The sequence below is a fragment of the Dermacentor andersoni genome, chromosome 9 (assembly GCF_023375885.2).
Source record: "Dermacentor andersoni chromosome 9, qqDerAnde1_hic_scaffold, whole genome shotgun sequence".
Classification (NCBI taxonomy): domain Eukaryota; kingdom Metazoa; phylum Arthropoda; class Arachnida; order Ixodida; family Ixodidae; genus Dermacentor; species Dermacentor andersoni.
In genome coordinates, this window is record NC_092822.1 from 79245411 (window position 1) to 79264982 (window position 19572).

General features: G+C 48.9%; 1 protein-coding gene across 1 annotated transcript in view; it reads right to left on the bottom strand.

The window, feature by feature from the left end:
- LOC126528285 (choline transporter-like protein 1) overlaps positions 1-19572 on the bottom strand; it is a 112250-nt gene that overhangs the window by 47049 nt on the left and 45629 nt on the right. Inside the window, exons 4-5 of the mRNA XM_050176176.2 lie at positions 10154-10302; positions 1950-2006 (exon numbers count right to left, since the gene is read on the bottom strand). Coding sequence (XP_050032133.2) covers positions 1950-2006; positions 10154-10302 — 206 coding nt within the window. The remainder of the gene's footprint in view (positions 1-1949; positions 2007-10153; positions 10303-19572) is intronic.

The following is a 19572-nucleotide window of genomic DNA, read 5'->3' on the forward strand; positions in this document are numbered from 1 at the left end:
AAAGCGAAAAGACGTGGCAGACAGTGGAATGGTGGGCAGATTTACAACTGGTTTATTAGTTCCAGATGACTTTTAAATAGGCGGTAACAGTCAGCTTCAAATAAAAGTGTGATAACAAAAAAATACAAAAAAGTAAAGCAAAAATGCAGCACATCAAATGAGTTGGAATCTATATACAGCGAGGATTTCTGTGTGTATGTGCATAAAAAGAAAAAAACACGGGTTTCTGTTTATTCGATGTCCGCACAACGTGGCACAGAAGGTTTTATTGCGGCATTGTACACAAGCTAATGCAATGCGACCACCACTGCCGCGGCTGCACGAAAGCAAGCGCCATCTGGTAGGGTTGAAAGAGAACAGCATAACAAGAACAAGAAAGAGAACAGCCAGGGTGCACCGACGGTCACGAAACCGGCGAGGTCCGCAAAAAAGAAGCTTCGCTTAAAAAGCTTAAAAAAATGAAAACGCAACACGCAAAGGTCGCTGATGCTCGCAGAATCCAGTCCGACAGATTACCTGGCTTGATGGTGCATTCTGCGCACAAAGTATGAACAACCAACAACTAGCGCCTTTTATCGTTCTTTTAAAGAAAAATAGGTCCTATACGTGATGATACTGCGTTGTGCTTTAGTAGGGTCAATAGCCACGCTAACCACGCTCATCGAAAGGTCTGCCGCACGAAGCAACGGGTGCGACCGCAAAGCGCTGCTTGCAGACTCGCACGTTGCAAGAAATGCAACCGAAGGCCTTTATAACGAACGCCTCTACAGAGAAATGACCTGTATAAGGAACGATTGATTATGTCCCGGCTGGGTTCCTGTGTAGTAGTAGTAGTAGTAAACAACTTTATTGGGGTCCTCGGGAGCTAGGCAGGGAGCTTACTAGTTAGGTACCTACCCAGCCGTTGGCTAGTTCCATGTCAGAACAGAGTCCATGCCTCTCCGCCCGAATCCCTGTATTGTATGTGTATTGCGGACGCCTCAACAACGAAGACCACTACAACGAGTTTGCCTGTGTACAACAGAAAATAAGTCTCAGTTTCGCCCGAAAGGCGAAGCATTGATTGCGATAGCAAATTGGTGGACTGTTATACAAAGTAAGGATAGTATAGTCATATCGGCCGTACAAACATGTAAACATAGACATATTAACTAAATTAACAAGCATGTCCTTACGCGCGCACAAGCAGGCATGCACACACGTCACTCGATGACCGCGGAAACTCGCTGTCAAAACACTGGAGCGATGAAACGCAGCCGCAGCAGCGAGCGAATTGACTTTCGTGCTGCGTCTCCCATCAGCGCGAACCAAGCCGCGATAACACACCGCACGGGTGGACTCTGTCCCCATCGCAGATGGCTTTCAATATACCGCGGCTCCGGCGGGCCCGAGCGGCCGCCCGGGTCGCCCGCAGTACAACGCACTCCCCCCCCCCCCACCCCCTTCCCTAACCTCCTCTGGATCCTTTAGCGTAGCGGAAGACGGCGCGCTTCCCCCCCGCTTTCCTCGCTTGAGTGCCCGAGTACCCGCGCACGCTTTCACTTACAGATACAGCACACGGCGCGCGGCGACCATTTTATCGCCCTTGGACTTTACACGTAACCTGAAGGCAACGCCGACGGCGACGTGCGTCTGAAGCGTCCCCATAATTGCTATAGCAAAAAGGTTTGGAGTATCTGGCACCTGATTTGTCGCTTCACAACGAACGCCACGTAACGGTGCCGCCACTGCTCTCTCCAGACCACACCGAGGTACACTCATTGCTAGCCCTAACGTCAGCGCTCGTTATGCAGGTGACGAGCGTCAGAACTAGTACTGCTGTATGCTTTTGACGTACAGGCGACGGACTGACGGACGGACGGACGAATGGGCTAGCAATATACTGCTTCGCTGTAAAAACTCGTGCAGTGCGCATCAGTGCTGAATGTGTCCATCAGTGTCGTACTCACGTTTCCTTTTCACATTTTTCCACGCATATCCATGCAGATTCAGATTTCTGGAGCAGCCTGCCCAAGAAAGGAATAAATAGTAAACAGTTATATATATATCGGCATCACCTCAAGCAACACACTGTACTCAACTGTACGGCAATTCTATTAGCACGGGAAAAAAAGGGGAATGTTTGCAATTAAGAAGTTTTCCTTTCTTTCACTTACTTTTATACGCTGTCTTGGGATTATTGATGTGCTTTATCGCCTATCCAAATAATGTAAGATACTTGCTTCCTTGTAGCATTGCTGACTCATCTATCCAGTTAATCGGTTAATTATGCACTAAACCCGCTTTCCAAATCTGACTGCTTAAACCCTTCGTAGTTTAAAAGCAGTTTTGCTTAAGTGCCTGCCTCCCGCGTGGCCACTTTGTCATGTGGCGACGTATAGCCCCCCTTGACTAAACCCCGTTGCACCAAGGGCACCTGCGCTTCCCTTGACTTGGAGCGGCTTCTTTCACTGGATAGTGAATGGTGCCTGGATCTGGTGCGACTCCTGCAGCGTGAGTGCTGCCTGTCCTCGGAGCGATGGCTGGGCGTCAGCTGCTGCGCCTCCGACTGCGCTCTTTTTGACGACCGAGTCCTGTCGCGCTCTTTTCGACGGAGTAGTACGACGTAAGGGATTTGAAATCTTTGCTGGCAGAACTTGTCACCGGTAGCGTGATCGCCTTCACAAAATTTACACTTAGGTACACACATGTTCATCTCCTGGGTGGCGAGTTTCACATCCCCTGCACTGAATAAAGTCAGGTGTTGGGCACACATCATAGCGGAGCCCGACCTTTCCGCAGGTGAAGCAGACGTCGAATTGCTTTCTGTAAAGGTAGCATCTCGCTAGTATGGATCCATATCTGACAAAAATTGGGCACTTCGAGTCCGTCGAAAAGTATCATCACCGATCCCGGCGTATTGATGCGCTTGGCAGCCAGCGTAAGCGGGTTCAAGCCATGCACGGCATTTCTTGTTATCAGAGCTTGCGAGTCTCTAATATCCGCTCTTCTGATGACAACTTTGCACGCGACATGTGGTACCGCTTCGTATGCATTTACCTCGAATTCCGCTTCCATAATCTTGAAGGTCTTGATTCTAACGTACTTCGCCGCATGTTCGGGCTTAGGTGTGCTGACTACGATGATATTTTGAGTGAAGTTTGGGCAAACATCTTCACGGGCCTCCTCTTCGCGTTAGGCCTGATGCCTCGATGACGGCGGAACCAATCGCGGTGGTGCTCACCTTGTTCAAATTGAGTCCTCCTCGAGGTCGTATATCGATTTTTTGTGCTCCTCAGGCAGCTGAGGCATCCTCGAAGCTTTGATAACCTGAATCACCATTCTACCGATAGCGGTTCCCTTGACGCCACGCTCTCGCCGATTACGTGGCAATGTGGTCTCCTAATCCACAGCCTTTACGGTAGCTCATGATCTTCGGCCAGCCACTACTTACCAACCGAAGTCACCCTGAGCATTGTTTTCTTAATTACCAGCAAAATCTTCATCTTCCTTGTTTGTATCCGCCATACCTGTGGGCTTACTGGACCCAACAAAGACCCTACTCCTCACTAACCTTAGCTCCACTAAGCTTAGCTGCACTAAGCTTAGCTGGGCGCGTAGTAGCAAAAAAATGTCCCGTAAAATTCTGAAAATACAAGCCCCACCTCGAGCTTGGTGTCAGTCGATCCGCCGTCGCTTCGCGGATCAAGTGCTACGCTTATTTTCGTTGTACTCTCAAAATACGTAGTGGCTCACCTCTTGGACAACTTCGGCCACTGGGTCGGCGTAGAAGGCGTGATGACAGCGGCATGACGAGAGTCAGATGACGAACCTCAAATGACGAAAATGGATCTACCACGAACGCATCATGACCACGTGCACATAGTCTGTGGCCCAAGCTAATAGACAACTTGGGCCACTGGGTCTGCTTAAGAGACTGGATGGATGGATGGATGGATGGATGGATGGATGGATGGATGGATGGATGGATGGATGGATGGATGGATGGATGGATGGATGGATGGATGGATGGACGGACGGACGGACGGACGGACGGACGGACGGACGGACGGACGGACGGACGGACGGACGGACGGGCGGACGGACGGACGGATGGATGGATATGATAAAGATGGTTAAAGTAGGCAAAGAATGCTAACCGCACTAAAAAGCTACTTCCCTCCTGTGGTGCCATGCCTTTCTAGTCCCATCTATTTCTCATGTTAGCCCCATCCCCTGCCGAATGCGGCGCTTTACTTATTTCGGTACACTAGCCTCTGTCCAGTCGTACACACTTTATTGGGTGATGTATGTGTGCTAAACCCAGCCTTGAGCGTGATAGGGCTAGACAGCACCACCCACGGAATCTGCAGCGCATGTGGGCTAGCTTATTCAACCACAAATATATATTAAGTGAACTTACATATTACATATTTCGACGTGTTTGTGGACCAACAAAAGAAGTGGCCTAGTTTCTTTTACCCTGTGATGCTTCTGCGGGTAAGGAAGCCGTCTGCAAAGCCGATGCCACTACTGTGAATTCACCGTCAGGTGTTCGCTATGTAAAACTCGGACACCTCACAACGGCCTTAGGTGAGAGCAAACAGTTGTATAGCGGAAACTACAACTAAAACCCCTGCCCACATTTAAGTCTGCACCGCGCTATACACACCGCTCTGTGTCCTTATGTATCGCCGCATTGTATAGCATGCGGAACGCTGTAATCTACGGTATGGACATGCGCAAGCACACCAGAGCTCACCCCCACAACACATGCCTCCACAAGGCGATTGGAGGCAGCGCTGTCGAGCTCCGACTCGATGAACCTACCACAACTGGTAGACACTGCAGAATGACTGCAAAGGCCGTTCTACTCCTGCACTGAGCAGACCACCCACTGCAGAATGGAGGAGCTACATACGCTTCCTTGATTGGTGTGCTGTCTTGCATAAAGCTTACTCTCTCTCTCTCTCTCTTTCTTTTTCTCTATGAACCCCTCCTGAACCTATTTCTTCAACCATTTGTTAAGTAGTTTCCCTCATTCTTGCAACTTCTTAGGCCGCATTACTGATTCATTGGAGTCGCAATAAGCTGACACATTATCATTATTCGCACAGAAGCGCAGAAGCACTGGACCTTTTGAACAATATCGTTACTATAATGTGACATTGAGTTTAGACGAAATGAATGAGATGTGCACAAGTGCAGCTAAATCCTGCAAGCTGTGTAGTTTCGTATAAAGCTTTGCATGGTTCATAGGGAACACCAAGCTTTTTCGAATAACGCAACGTGATATTTGTAGCGACCGTTTGTCACTTCGTTGTCATCGCCGGGGGGTAATTGCCCCTTGCGCCGGAAATCCAGTTTGCCTTGCCTTGGCCGTCATTATCCCCTGCTCGAAACGAAGCGGCTTCCCAACGGGGGCACCACTACTGACCTCCGCAAACCTGCTTTTACTTTTGAATAAAGCCAGGCAATTCTCCGTTCTCAAGCTGTCCAAACGTGTATTTCTTGCCTCCGCTATACCGAGCTCCGGGGCATTACTGACTCAGGACATTTACATTTTTTTTTCCTGAATACTAGCCATGGACGATGCTGTTTCTACTCCTGCTAACAGAGACGACGCTACAGTTACATTTCCTGTCATCGCCGCAGAGCTTCAGCTTCACAGCTCTTGGCACAAGAATCGCGGAATTTGGTTTACGCAAGTAGAGGCCCGTTTTCAAATACCGCGCATCACCTCACAGACAGCAAAGTACCCACGCGTCATCGCCGCGCTACCTTCCGTCATCGCCGATTCCATAGACGACTTGCTAGCGGGTGCGCCTTCGCCCACTGCGTACGACGATCTGAAACGCGCGGTCCTGCAGTGCCTCGAGCCATCGCAACAGAGTAGGCTCCTACATCTCCTCTCCGAGGAACTCGGCGAACAACGATCGTCGCAACTGCTGCACCCGTTGCCTTAGTTACTGAGTGAGCACGCCGCAAATCAGAGCCAGCTTCCAATTTCAGCGAGCTGTTCTTGCAACGCCTCCCACCGTCCGCACGCATTGTACTGGTGTGCTCCGACGAGGTAAGTTTCCATCAGCTAGTTGCATTTGCTGACCGCAAATGCGACGTCTTGTCTTCAGCACAGCTACCTATCGCCGCTGCGAGAGTCTCAGAGCCAGGAAACCGACTCTCGCGCCTGGAGGAATCAGTAGGCTACCTCACCAGTGCACTTGAGAAGCTGACGATGGGTGGTAACACTGACGACCAACTTCGACCCAACCATTCAGCGGCGCAGTCTCGCAGGGCACCTTGAGACCCGACGCGGCAGTTGGGCTGCTACCACCGTCGCTCCCGCGAACAAGCAAGTTGCTGCACTCAGCCCTGTTCGTGGACGAGAAATGCGCCGGCCTGTCGCTAACGGCGGCATGCAACATCGGCCCTCGAACGAACCGCCTATTCTTTGTAATCGACCACATCACCAGCATCCGCCTCCACGTCGACGCCGGAGCCGAGCTGTCTATCGTTCTTGCCACGGCTGAAGATTGCCAATGCGGAAAGTCCACACTCATACTCCACGCAGTGAACAACACTGCTATCGCGTCGTATGGTCTCCGGTCAATAACGCTAGAAGACATCGGACTCCGCCGCTTGTACAGGTGGATGTCTGTGGTCGCCGGCGTCAGCTTTGCCATAATGGGAGCGGACTTTCTCAGCCATTTCAACCCAGATTTGAGCGTTCGCGATCGGCGCCTAAAGGATAACGTCACATCGCTCGATATACTTGGCCTGCAGTCCATCTTCACCTCATCAGGCATCCGTATGTTTGAGTTTCAGTTTATTGAACCTTACATGGGAGGGGGGGGGGGGGTTACTTATGGAGATAGGTATACAGAAAGAGGTCCCTTAGTGTGAACACTGCAATAGGACCTCTTGTTAAAATATGCATAAATATAAATTAGCAGAAGCAATTGCGAAATGCAGGCATACAATACAAGCAAACGGGATAAATTGCGAAATACAAGCAAACAATACATGCAAAGTACAGGGAGTTGGCAAGAATAGGAAGTAACGAACAGAAGAAATAATAAAAACTGAATAACAGATGCAAATAAGTGAGCAAATAAGCGAAGGCATAACGAAGTGTCTCATATGCCGGTCTCAACGTACGACAAGATATTTGCTGAGTACCCGCAACTCACGTAGCGCCGAAACAATGCGCAGCCCATGAAACACAAGGTGACGCACAATATCACCACCACCATTCCACCGGTCGCCGCCCCGCTACGGAGGGTCGCTGGACGCAGTTTGGAAGTCGCCCGCCGTCAGTTCGAACACATGCCTGAGCTCGGCGTTATTCGTCATTCCTCTAGCAGTGGGTCTTCACCCCTCCATCTCGTTCCAAAGCAGGACAGTGGTGACTGGCGGCCTTGTGGTGATTGCCGAGCTTTCAATACCTCACTACTCCGGATCAATATACCCTTCACCACGTATACATGACTTCGTCGCTCATCCCCCAGCAACATAAGTATACAGAAAGATCAATTTGATGAGCGCGTACCACGAAATATCTGTCGAACCCAGCGATATACCGAAGGCAGCAATCACTATTGGGCCTATTCGAGTTTGTCCGTATGCCCTGCGGTTTAAGAATTGTGGCACAAACTTTTCAAAGGTTCATAGACGAGGTTATGCATGGACTCCCGTTCATTTTTGTTCACCTTCATGATATTCTTGCTGCAAGTCGCACAGACAAAGAGCACAAAGAGCACCTTCGACTTCTAATTGAGTGACGGGATGAACACGACTTGGTGCTAATGGCCTAAAAATCCAATTTGGAATTTGAAGCCCTTGATGTTCTCGGCCATCTCATTTCATTCAAAGGCATCAAGCCACTGGAATCACAGGTGCGGGCAATCGAGGACTTACCTTCTCCAACCTCCTTCTAAAAGTTGCGCGAGTTTCTGGGGCTCATAAACTTTCACAGGTGGTTTATACCATCCTGTGCGCAAGTTCTTCAGCCAATACCCATCTGCTGCGTCGGAACTCGAAAAATCGGCTACCTAGCTCTGGTCCTCGGAGCGCGAACACTCCTTCCAGGAAGCCAAAACACGGTTGGTGACCACAATGTTGCTGATTCATACGTTGGCTGCCACGCCAACATGCCTTATGGTAGATGCGTCGACCACGGCAGATCGTGCAGTACTGCATCAGCACGATGGCACCGACTGGAGGCCACTGGGCTTCTTCTCAAAGCGCCTCAGGCCTACGGAAACTCGCTACGGCACCTTCGGGAGGGAAATGTTAGGCATCTGTTGCGCTGTCAAGAATTTCCGTCTTTTTTCTCGAAGGCTGACCAACCACAAGCCATTCATCTTCGTTTTCAAGAACAACAGTTCCTCGTACTCAGAACGTGAGCTTCGTCAGCATTCCTTTATCTCTGAATTTTCTCCGGACAAAGGCCATATCTCTGGGACCGAGATTGAGGCAGCTGACGCATTGTCGTAGATCGACGTGGTGCCTGCTGGACCTGTTAATTTCGAAGCTATAGCCTCGGCCCAGCTAAACGTCCCCGAGCGGTGCCAATTGCGGGAAAAAGGCTTGTTGCTGCGGCTTGCCGAGGTGTCGCTTCGCTACACAACAACAATGGTCACGTGCGACACATCCCAGACAGGTTCTCGCCTCTTCGTGCCCCATCAGTTTCGGCGGCCAATATTCGATTCACTACGTGGGCTAAGCCATCCCGGCGTCAGAGCGACGCAGGGGCTTATCACAAACCCTTTCGTCTGGCCGGGGATCAACAAAGGTGTTCGAAGCTCGGCAAGACGCTGCCAAGCCTGTCAAGCTGTGAAAGTTACCCGGCACACGCGTTCAGCACTGCAGCCGTTTTGACCACTGCAGGGCCGTTTCGATCACGTGCATTTAGACATGGTGGGACCTCTTCCTCCCTGCCAAGGTTTCAGGTACCTCCTCAGGTGTGTCCACCAGTACTCAAGGACTCATCTACAACACATCACTGCGGAAACAGTGGCGGAAGCGTCTGTTGCTACGTGGGTGTCGCGGTACAGTTGCCCTTTGCGCATAACTACTGATCGAGGCCGGCAATTAGCTCACTTCTTTCTGCCCTGGCCAGAGTGCTCGGCACGCACCTGTACAACACCATGGCTTACCACCGACAGAACAATGGCATGGTCGAGCGTCTCCAGCGAGAACTGGAGGTGCCATGGACCGCCATGCTCGACAGACAGCACTGGGTGGAAAGGCTACCCCTGGTACTACTGGGGCTGCGAAGAACAATCAATGATCACCTCGGTGTCAGCGCAGCCAAGATGCTTTATGGCTCATCAATCCGCACTCCAGGCCAGTTTTTCGACACTCAACAAGGCACCCCGCCGTCTACCGCGCAGCACTTAGGCAACATTCCTGGCTGGGTCAGCTTGGACTAAAAACCCGCGTTTATAGCCTGCGGGCATCCTGCGTTTACTTTCGCGACGATGGATACAACCACGCACTTCTTCCTGCAACGCGACGCTATCAAGTCACCATTGACTCCTTCCCATGAAGGGCTCTTTCGTGTGGTTTCGCGTTCGCAGAACACCTAGAAGACTGACATTCGCAGCAAGGAGACAGTATCGTGCTAACGCTTGAAACCAGCCTATCTTGAACATTACCTCTTCATTCCTTCGGCAATATAGACCTAAGCCTCCTGCATTCTAGGGGGGAAGTGGTGTGCCCTCTTAGCCATCGTCCGTCATTTCATTGTCCCCACAGTGGGTGTCAGCCTTTTGCTTCTGAAATCCCGTTTGACTCGAGTCATTGCCCCTTGCTCGAACCAAAGCGGCTGCCCGACTGGTGCGCCACCATTGCCAGTCGAAAAAGCTGCTTTTACTTTCAAATAAAGCCAGTCGACTCTCCGTTCTCAAGCTGCCAAAACGTATGTCCCTTGCCTCCACTAAAGCGAGCTCACAACATATCCTTAAATGTTCACAAGCATACACACACACACTCTTGCATTTTTACATCTCACTGAAGGAAACGCGGAAATGACAATAACAGTAGCTGGTGCTTGTATACACGCTTCATCAGGTAACACAATAAAAAGTAAAAGAAAGTTAACTAACACAACCTCGTAGCAAATTTAGTGGTAGGGCCCCAGCTTGGGTTCGTTCAGTAGGGGTTCACTTACGTCTTTCCACGCATGTCCTGGCCAGATAGCGGCACGCCGATAAGCTTTCGGTTCCAGTTGTCCAGGCCACATAGGTTGCCGTAGCTGTCCGCATGATACAGCAGACCCACGTAGTCCCGGCGAGAAGCAGCAGCTATCGCGACGCACACCTGCGTTGCGACGCAGACCTGTCACCATCATCTGCGGTCACGCATTGCACATTTAAGTCCTCATTTCTCCTAAATGTCGACTTGCCCTCGCGAGTTCGACGTCTAAAGGCGTGCATATTAGCTCTTGACGAGCATGCCACATTGTTTAAGTCAGCAAGAATCACTGCTGCGTGCCGTAAACGCAGACGTCTAGTTGTGATAAACTGGCCTTCACTGTATGATTATATTTATTTTTTTGTGTGATAGAGAGGGTACCCAGGGCGGCTTCCCTGCGGTTTGCTTCTTAGTCTCCATCTTGGTTGCATGGCTTCTTCGCTTTTGCCACTACCCCCACTTCCTCTGGCAAGTAAGAAAATCACATTTAGCCTGCATAGCAAAGGGCACTTACTTCGTGCAGCATGTGCCTTCACGTGCGAGACCAACCATACCTTCCGCTGTGGTACTTGAACAATATGTTAGAGTTGTCAAAAGCAACATGAAGGCTTTTTATTTCACTATGAGTGATAGTCGTGTATACACAAAATTCCATTTGGTAAGGGGGTATCGGAATAGCGCGATGTCTTATGTCTTATCAAATATTGAATATTTTCTTATTTATAGAGCAACATGAATCGTGAAGTTCGCCCGAAGTATGTGATGTAAGAAAGCAGTGCCAAATGTAGTTTACGTGTGACTAATGCGAAGCATTTACGAGTTGTTGAGAACGCTTGTATGAATATTGTAATTTTTGTAATAAGTGGGACATGTGGCTTCTAATGGCAAAAATTGGAAGTTAAGCAGTGGCCCATATCCACTGGCGCTAGGCGCACATACCCAGTAGCCCCAGTGCACACATTCATTGCACATACTCAGTCCTCCAATTGGCACATAATTTTAGGCTGCACTATCGCCGGTATCACCGAATTAGAACGTCGAGATAGGCTGCAATACCAACGGGATCGGCCCACTTAAACAATGATCACCGCCCAGGCACTCTGTACAGATGGTTAACCAGCAAAGCAGAAACGCACAGCACCGGTGTTCAACGACGGCTTGGTAGGCTGCCGGATCCTCGGCACGCAGTTGCAGATTGTGTTCGGCTGCACGAGCCTGTTCTTGTGCCTGGGCCGCTGCATCGGCACGGCGTAGAAAAGCTCGTTCCCGGTTTCGCACGCGGCGCTACTGATCGAAAGCTGCCTGCTTCTAGGGAGTACGTATAACGCGTGGCCTACCCATTTCGGAGCAGGAGAGAAGTTCCTGCGCGCGCGCTCGGCTGCGACGGAGTACAACGACGTCACTACTGGCGCAGCCAATCGCGCGCCTCTCTTCTTTCGCGCATCCGCGTGGGCTTGCACCGGAGGGCTGTTCGGCGTACAGGCGACAGACGGACGGACGAATCGGCTCGTCATTCACAGCTTCGCTGTAAAAAAAGAGATATACCGCCCACCCGCCTGCTTGCTTGTCCGCAGGAAAGTGTCTAGACTCGGAGAGCAATGATTAAAAAGAAGTCACGCTTATATGCATTCTCACATGCAAGTCTTATCGTTCAGATTTAGACGCCCGGGCAACCGAGGAATTTTTGTGCGATAAACAACTGTTTTATATTATCGAGGCCACCATGGCAACAAGCGAATGGACCGTCCCCTTTCTTACCACCAATGTTTGCTGAAGGAGAGGTCTGATATTACAGAAGAGCTGATTGCTGTAAAGGCATGCAAACATGGTGAGGCTGGTCAAAAGCTAAAATTCCTTATAGCATGACTGAAAATTGTGGATAATGGCATGGTTTCACAACGGCTGTATGACGACGACTGAGCAACGAGCTAACAGCCAACGCTTTTAAAGGAAACGCAAGTGTACGGGCCGACTAACATCTACACTTAGGGTAAGCGACTGCAATGGCTGCGTAGGTTCATGAAACTGAGCCTCAGTTAAATGAATATTCCAAACGCCAAGCTATGAAAGTGGTTTGCGCTGCCCCCTGAAGGCATATTCGATGTGCCAGTGAGCCAAGAACGAACCTGGAGTGTAGAGTAAAATATTGAACAAAAAATGTTGAATCTGATCATGATGCGGTCTACAGCTTGTGCCTACCATTTGGTGCAGTCAAATAAGAAACTGGCCAGTGTATTAATGAACATGCAAAGGAACATATCAAAGAGGCAGTAAATGAGGAGAGGTTACATTAGGGTAGTGTAGTTACGTGCTTTTCTGTTTTCTCTCGACTTTCATTGTTCAAAGGTAATTCTCCATGAGAGTCCGAGCAGACAAAGAAAAACTAAAAAAGGCGTTTCCAGATGATGGGATGATGCTTTGGCTGTGGTGACTAACTAGCAAGTATGGCGGGTTGGAGAGCACACCAATAAAGGCGTTGCGTCAACGGCAGAGGCGGGTAGAGACAAGAACGACAGAGACAAGATGCCTCTGATCATCATCGGCACATTTATGCGGCCTTTGGCAATCCCCAAAACACGTGTATCCGGAATTTTATGAATTACAACGTATACGGAATCAAGTTGGTGCCTCCTCTCGAGATGACCCCAAACCAGATCGCTGCCGCGCGTCGCAGTCGAGGTGCATGCAGTTAAGAGTCTTTGTCCGCCAGCTTGGCGCCTGAAGCATACAAAACTAAATCCAGCCTGCTACTCCATGCAACGGTCCATGTTTAGCATCCTTCCACATCCTCGCACTTTGCTTCTTTGCTGGAAGAAGAGGAAGGTATACGCGAAATCGCATGCAGTGGTTGTACGCCCTTGTATGGTCCACGTCCCGGCCCCCGCGTCTTCGAACGTGCGCCATAGAGTCAGTGGAGTAAGCATAAATTTCGATAAACAATGAGCTTGTACAGGGTGTTTCACGTAACTTGATCCAACAATTTTTAGGAAGTGGTTAGCCACAGCTGAGTAACACCAATGGCATCTTTTTTTGCCGTCATGTGGCTTTCTTTAGAGAATTCTTTTTATATATTCCGTTTCATTGGTGAATTAACTATGATGAATCATGCATTTTTTTTTTAATATTCACTTTTGGGTCGAATGAATTTCGTTGCCTAGTGAGGGGATTCAGAAACTACCAATCTCACTTTTTGTGGCAACGCACACCCGTGAGCAAAACTATACGGACCAGCGATCGCGCGATAAAACTCATTTTCTCCTCTGTCTGCGAAAGCGACTTGAAATTAAAGAGTGCAGTCCAAACTTGGCATTACGAATTTTCTAGCACTCTCGTCAGTTTCCGTTTGTGCATGTTAATAAGAAAAAAAAATTCTGTATTTTCGGTGCCCCTGTGGTCCGTATGCTTTTGCTCACGGGTATACTGTACATGCTGCGTGGTGATTTCTTTCGGCTCATGCAATATCGTGTTGGAGCGCTCTCAACCTCGCTTCGTGCGAAAGATCAGTGCGGCTGTGAGCGGCTGTCAGCGGCTGCGGGTCTAGGTGTCGGCTTCACAGTGCATCAGCCTCTTTGGCGGTGGCACATAGAAAGGAAACGCCGTCGTCTCTTATAAGCGACAGGCTAGACGCACGGTTGAGAGTGGTGCGATACGATAGCGCACTAGTGCAGTAACGTGGTTTTATTTCATATTTCGCACGCTTTCTTTAAACGCCAAAGAAATCGCCACAAAGCATGTACGTTGCAACAAAAAATTAGATCGGTCGTTTCTGAGCCCCCTCTACGACGCAACGAAACGCGCTTCGCCCTAAAGTGAATATGAAATATTTTGCATAATTCGTCCTAGTTAATAACCTATTTAATCGGAATACAAAAAATACTCTAAGGAGCGCCACATGACGGCAAACCATATGCCGTTGAGTCCATCCAGCTGTGGCTAACCATTTTTTTTTAAGTCTTGCTTGAAGTTACATGAAACACGCTGTATATCCGGTCCAACATGCACGTGTTCCATTTGCTTAACTCCGATTAAGAAAAAGATATCAAGTGGCGAGCCATCTTCATTTAATGCAATAAAAGATCACGCGGCATGCTGAATAAAGTATTGTATTTTGTAGCACGTTTCAAAGCAATATCACGGATTTTGTCATGAACATATATTGCGTGTGGCTTACTCTCCTATTTCAGATATTCTTGATATGGGCCACATAAAAACAGCGCTTCTAAGGGCAAAATTGTTCCGTTCGTGCTCGATTTTAGGCCTTACAAGTAACCAAGCGTCAGCCTGTCAAGAGACGCTCCTCGCTTTTTCTAATCTCCCAAAAAAGAAAGAAAAGCTTGAAAATATTTTACTTCGCTCTGGTGTATTTATCTGGTGTATAAATGTAAAGGCGCCATAAGGGCATGAAGTTATATTTAATTACGCGAAGCTGCCTATGGCTAGGATTTGGCGGATTCTATCCGCGCGTAGACCAACAATTTTTCATGCGTGCACCGATTCCTAAGATAGTGCAATAGAAATATGACTGCCTCCAAATTGGCCATATGTTCAGCTGCCATGAAAGGTTCTAAGAAAAAGCTATTCAAGATTTATTTTAAATTTTGTTCTGATACAAGTTATTGGCGGCAAAGCACCATTCGCCTGGACTTGCAACTCCTCTACAATGCCACTTTATCTACCCTATGAACGTTTTTTTTTTTTTTTTTTTTTTTTGTAAATAATCTGTATAGTCGAAAAGGACGTATAAACGATCAGTCCGTTTTGAACAAAACTGTCACTAGTCGTATATGGATGGTGACATTGCAGGGGAGCGGCTTAGCGCAGTGATTGAATCGAATGGTTATATGTCTGCATCTTTCTTTTTTTTTGTCACATGCGTTGGGATATCGCATTCACGGAAACATAGTGGTAAGTGCGCCGTAGGACGTCTCATACGATATTGTAACGATTTCCGCAGGAATGAAAGCCCCCACACTTACTTTTCTTACATCATTTCAATGCTGCATTGGTTGTAAAATAACCGGTGGCGCTTGCCGCACTTTTCGAGCTGAAGCACTCGTCCAAATTATTAGGCGCCTACAGAGATGATAAATGAAAAATAATTTACGACTTCGTCACTTCAAAAACGTTGTCGCACTAGCGATTGTTGCAAAGGAAAATACGAAGTTGTAGGCGTGGGAAGGAATCGCAGCGAATCGATCTGATCATTCGTGTCCCCACGGCTTGGTTTGGAATTAATCACTTCCCTAGTGGGTAACATGAGCACTACAGGTTGCCTTAATTTTATTGCGAGCCGACTATCAAGCAACAGCGCCTACGGAAATCCTGTTCTCCGTTGATGTTTCGTTAGTGAACGTTTAATTTTTTGCGCGTGCGTCTGTGTTTGGTGGGACTCGATCGTTAACCAGAAATCCCGGAAAAAGCAAACTGCAACCCATAGAACATCCTCAACAGCGCACTGCAACAGCTTTTCTACAAACGAGTTTCGGCTTCGTTTCCTTTAAGTCGCATGTGCCATAATGTAATGACGCAGAAGGTGGTCCCGCGGGAACACAAAATGTCGATGTTCTGGCTCCCACTCCGGCTCGCTGGGTCTGCTGTACTACTACATGGCGCCTCGGAACGATTGGCGCTTCTCTACTGCACTGAATCGTCAACGTGCAACACTCTAAGGACATATATCTCCACAGTGTACTGTACAAACTGTCCAACCAGTGTCTACAGCTTGTCAGAAGTTTGAAAGACACTGTGCAAGATGAAACATTTACCCTCTAGATTTATTCGAGGTCTCCTCTAGCAAGCTGGTTGCTCTTAAAAACAGGTAGAGAAGCAGTGTACTTCTTTATAAAAGGAGGTGTGACGCTACGGCAGTTGAGCACAGCCAGTGGTTAAATAAACAAATTTCGCGATTTCAGGCAAAATACCTTTTTTTTTTAAATCTGGCATTATTGTTGCCGCACGGGGTATGTGGAAGCTTCTTTTTTTCTAACACTGCAAGAAATTATTCTTTTTATTCACACTTACTTCGTGGTAAATATTCAAACAAATAACTCGGCTCAAGATTGCATAATTTTTTTTTTATTCGGTCACACCAATAAACAAAAAATGGGCTCCGGCACAATTTAACGTTATTTCAACTTCCTAAGTATTCGCACTTGCACAACAATTTCAGTCATTGGGGTCCAGCAGCTAAGAGGAAAAACGGTAATTTCGCTCGATGTGAAGCTCTCGCTGGGGGAGCCAACTCGCCTCCTTGCGGTTGACAGCCGTGATGGCTTCTGGGGGATTGCATACCCTCCCACGTTAAAGTCGGACATTTTCGACATCCAGTTCGACCATTCATCCAGAAGCCGCTTCAATGCCATCAGTGCTTCAGGCTAGGACACGTAAAGGGCGTGTGTCCCAACTCGCTTCTGTGCCCCCGTTGCGCTGAACCTCATGCAGAAGTGACCTGCGGTGCCACAGTTCTGAAGTGCGCCAACTGTAGCGGCCCTCACGCAGCCTTGTCGAAAGACTGTCCCCGCATCAAGAGGGAGCGCGCGGTTCTGAAGCAAATGGCCAGAGACAATTCGGCCCACAGGGAGGCAGCCGAAGTAGTCCGGCGTCGGCGTCGACGTCGGCACCGTCGTACGTCTTCAAAGAAGGCGCATGAGCGAAGCGATAGTACCCGCTCCACTACGGTACCACTTAGTCGCGACGCGAAAGGGCCCACCACTTCTACGAGGGCATCAGATAAGACTCTTTCTTTAGAGGAATGGCCTACGCTACCGAGCCGCTCCCTTGCTAAGGAACCTCAGAAGGTCACGGCACCACCAAAGCCTTATCCGGCCATTGATGATTCACCTAAAACAGATCGTCAAGTCATCTCGGTGCTACGTTCCCTCATGGAAGCCATCCGAACGATCTTAGTTGAGATGGGGACACCGTCTGCTCGAAGCGCACTTAAAGTGCTGGACGCCTTAAGCCCAGTGCTTGAATCCCTCAACTAGAAAGATGGCTACCCATACCCCATCCTTCCGAAAAGAAGTCAAGGCAGCGTCCGTCATGCAGTGGAACGCCAGAGGGCTAAAATCACGAATTTCAGATTTCCGTCCGTATGTGTACACCAATGTGTTTCCACTCATCGTCATTTGTGAGCCCAACTTGTCGAAACCAATCAGACTGTCAGGGTACGAATGTTTCATGTCATCAACAAATAGTGCATGCAGCAAAATCATCATTTTTGTTCGTCGGGAACTCACCTATGTTTTGCAACCGATTGCGCCCCACGACGAAAATCAGTATATATGCATCACAGTTAAAAGAACAAACTCTTGTTTACTCTCATAGGCCTGTATATATCGCCTTCCAACAATTTTGACACTAAAAGATTAGTGGATATCTTTAGTGTTTGCCCCGCCCCATGTGTCATCATAGGAGATTTCAATGCACACCATCCAGCATGGGGAAGTACAAAGACAAATGCAAGAGGACGAAGATTATCAAGCATCGCCTACAACTATGGCCTTACTCTCTTGAACGATGGTAGCCCCACCTTTCTTCGAGGCGTGACATACGGCAGCTGCCTCGACCTTGCTTTTGTCTCCAACTCTCTCGCCAGATATGTGAAGTGGTTTGCAGATATTGAGACACATGGGAGTGATCACATTCCCACCTATCTGAACATCAAAGGCTTGTCGTCTAGATCTGGCCCACGGAATACCATTCGGACGATTCAATGGGCCAACTTCAAATTTGATATGCAAGATGCCTGCAGCGAGGGCCTACCCTCTGGGTTAGAACAAACAATTAAAAATACGATGCGGAACGCCACTCGCATACTGACGATCTCTCACACGCGAGACGACTTCGACATAGAATTAGAGCGACTTCGCGCACTTCGTCGCCGGGCGGAACGTCGATATCGGCGTACAAGATCGATCCATGACCTTAGGGCAGCCAGGAGGATACAAAAGAAGATTCAGCGTCGAATGGATAGATTAGCGTCGGAACGTTGGGCAACGTTTTGCCAGACACTCGACCCCCGCAAGCCGCTGTCTCACATTTGGAAAACGGTGCAAGGTCTGCGTTGCCTTCCGGAACAGCGTTTTCCATTCAAGGCGCTCGCGCTTTTCCAAGGGCGGCAAGACATCGATGTCGCAGAAGACTTTTGTGCGCGAATGGCAGACCAAGCGACACGTCCAGATCCTCCAGCCCGAGATGATGTCCCCCATTCCCGAGATTGCCGCATGGACCTTCCTTTTACAATGGAGGAGCTCGAGGCGTCACTAGCTCTCTGCAGGCGCTCATCATCTCCGGATCCAGATAGTATATCATACCGAGCCTTGTGCTATCTCGGAGAATCCACACGGATAGCACTATTGAGTCTCTACAACACCTCATGGCAGGAGGGAAATGTTCCTGACGAATGGAAAGTGAGCCGCCTGGTGCCAATCTTGAAGCAGGGCAAATCCCCGCTAGAGCTCACCTCTTACCGCCCGATAGCATTGGCCAGCTGTGTAGGAAAGATAATGGAACGGATGATCCTTGGCCGCCTGGAATGGTACCTTGAACACTACAAGATTTATCCGAGTTCCATGGCTGGTTGCCGACGTGACTGCTCTTCCATCGACAATGTAGTTGATCTCGTTTCATATGTCCAGCACGAAAGGTCCCGTAAACGTTTATCTGCAGCTTTATTCTTAGATGTGAAAGGGGCATACGATAACGTATTACATGAGGCTATTCTCGACGCTCTTGTGACGGTTCGCCTAGGTGGTCGAGTATTTTTATGGATTGCAAGTTACCTATCTGCAAGATCATTCTATGTATTAACTGACGATGGCCTAACTACGCGACGCTATACCAGCAAGGGCGTTCCTCAAGGCGGTGCTCTCAGCCAGACGCTATTCAACCTCGCTCTTATTGGGCTTGCTGAACACTTGCCAACTACCACCAAAATTTCAGTATACGCAGACGACATCTGTCTCTGGACTTCGGCAGTCACACGTCCTCAGATACGTGCACGGCTTCAGAGAGCGGCTACTTTGACAGCGAGCTACTTGTGTGAACAAGGTCTCAGCATATCGCCAGAAAAATGCGCCCTAGTGGCGTTTACTCGCAAACCAATGACGCCTTATGTCCTCTCAATCAATGGGCGGACCATTTCCTATGTCAGAACCTACAGATTTCTTGGCGTAATTATCGACCGAGACCTCTGTTGGAGCCCGCACGTGGCTTACATGAAACGACGCCTAACAGCAACCTCCCAGTTGTTTAAATACCTGAAAGGAAAGACGTGGGGGATGTCAGTAGACGCAATGCTGAGACTCTACCGAGCTCTCTTTCTCGGTTTGTTAAGATACAGTCTACCTGTACTGAACAACACCTGCAAGACAAATATTCGTGTTCTGCAAGCAG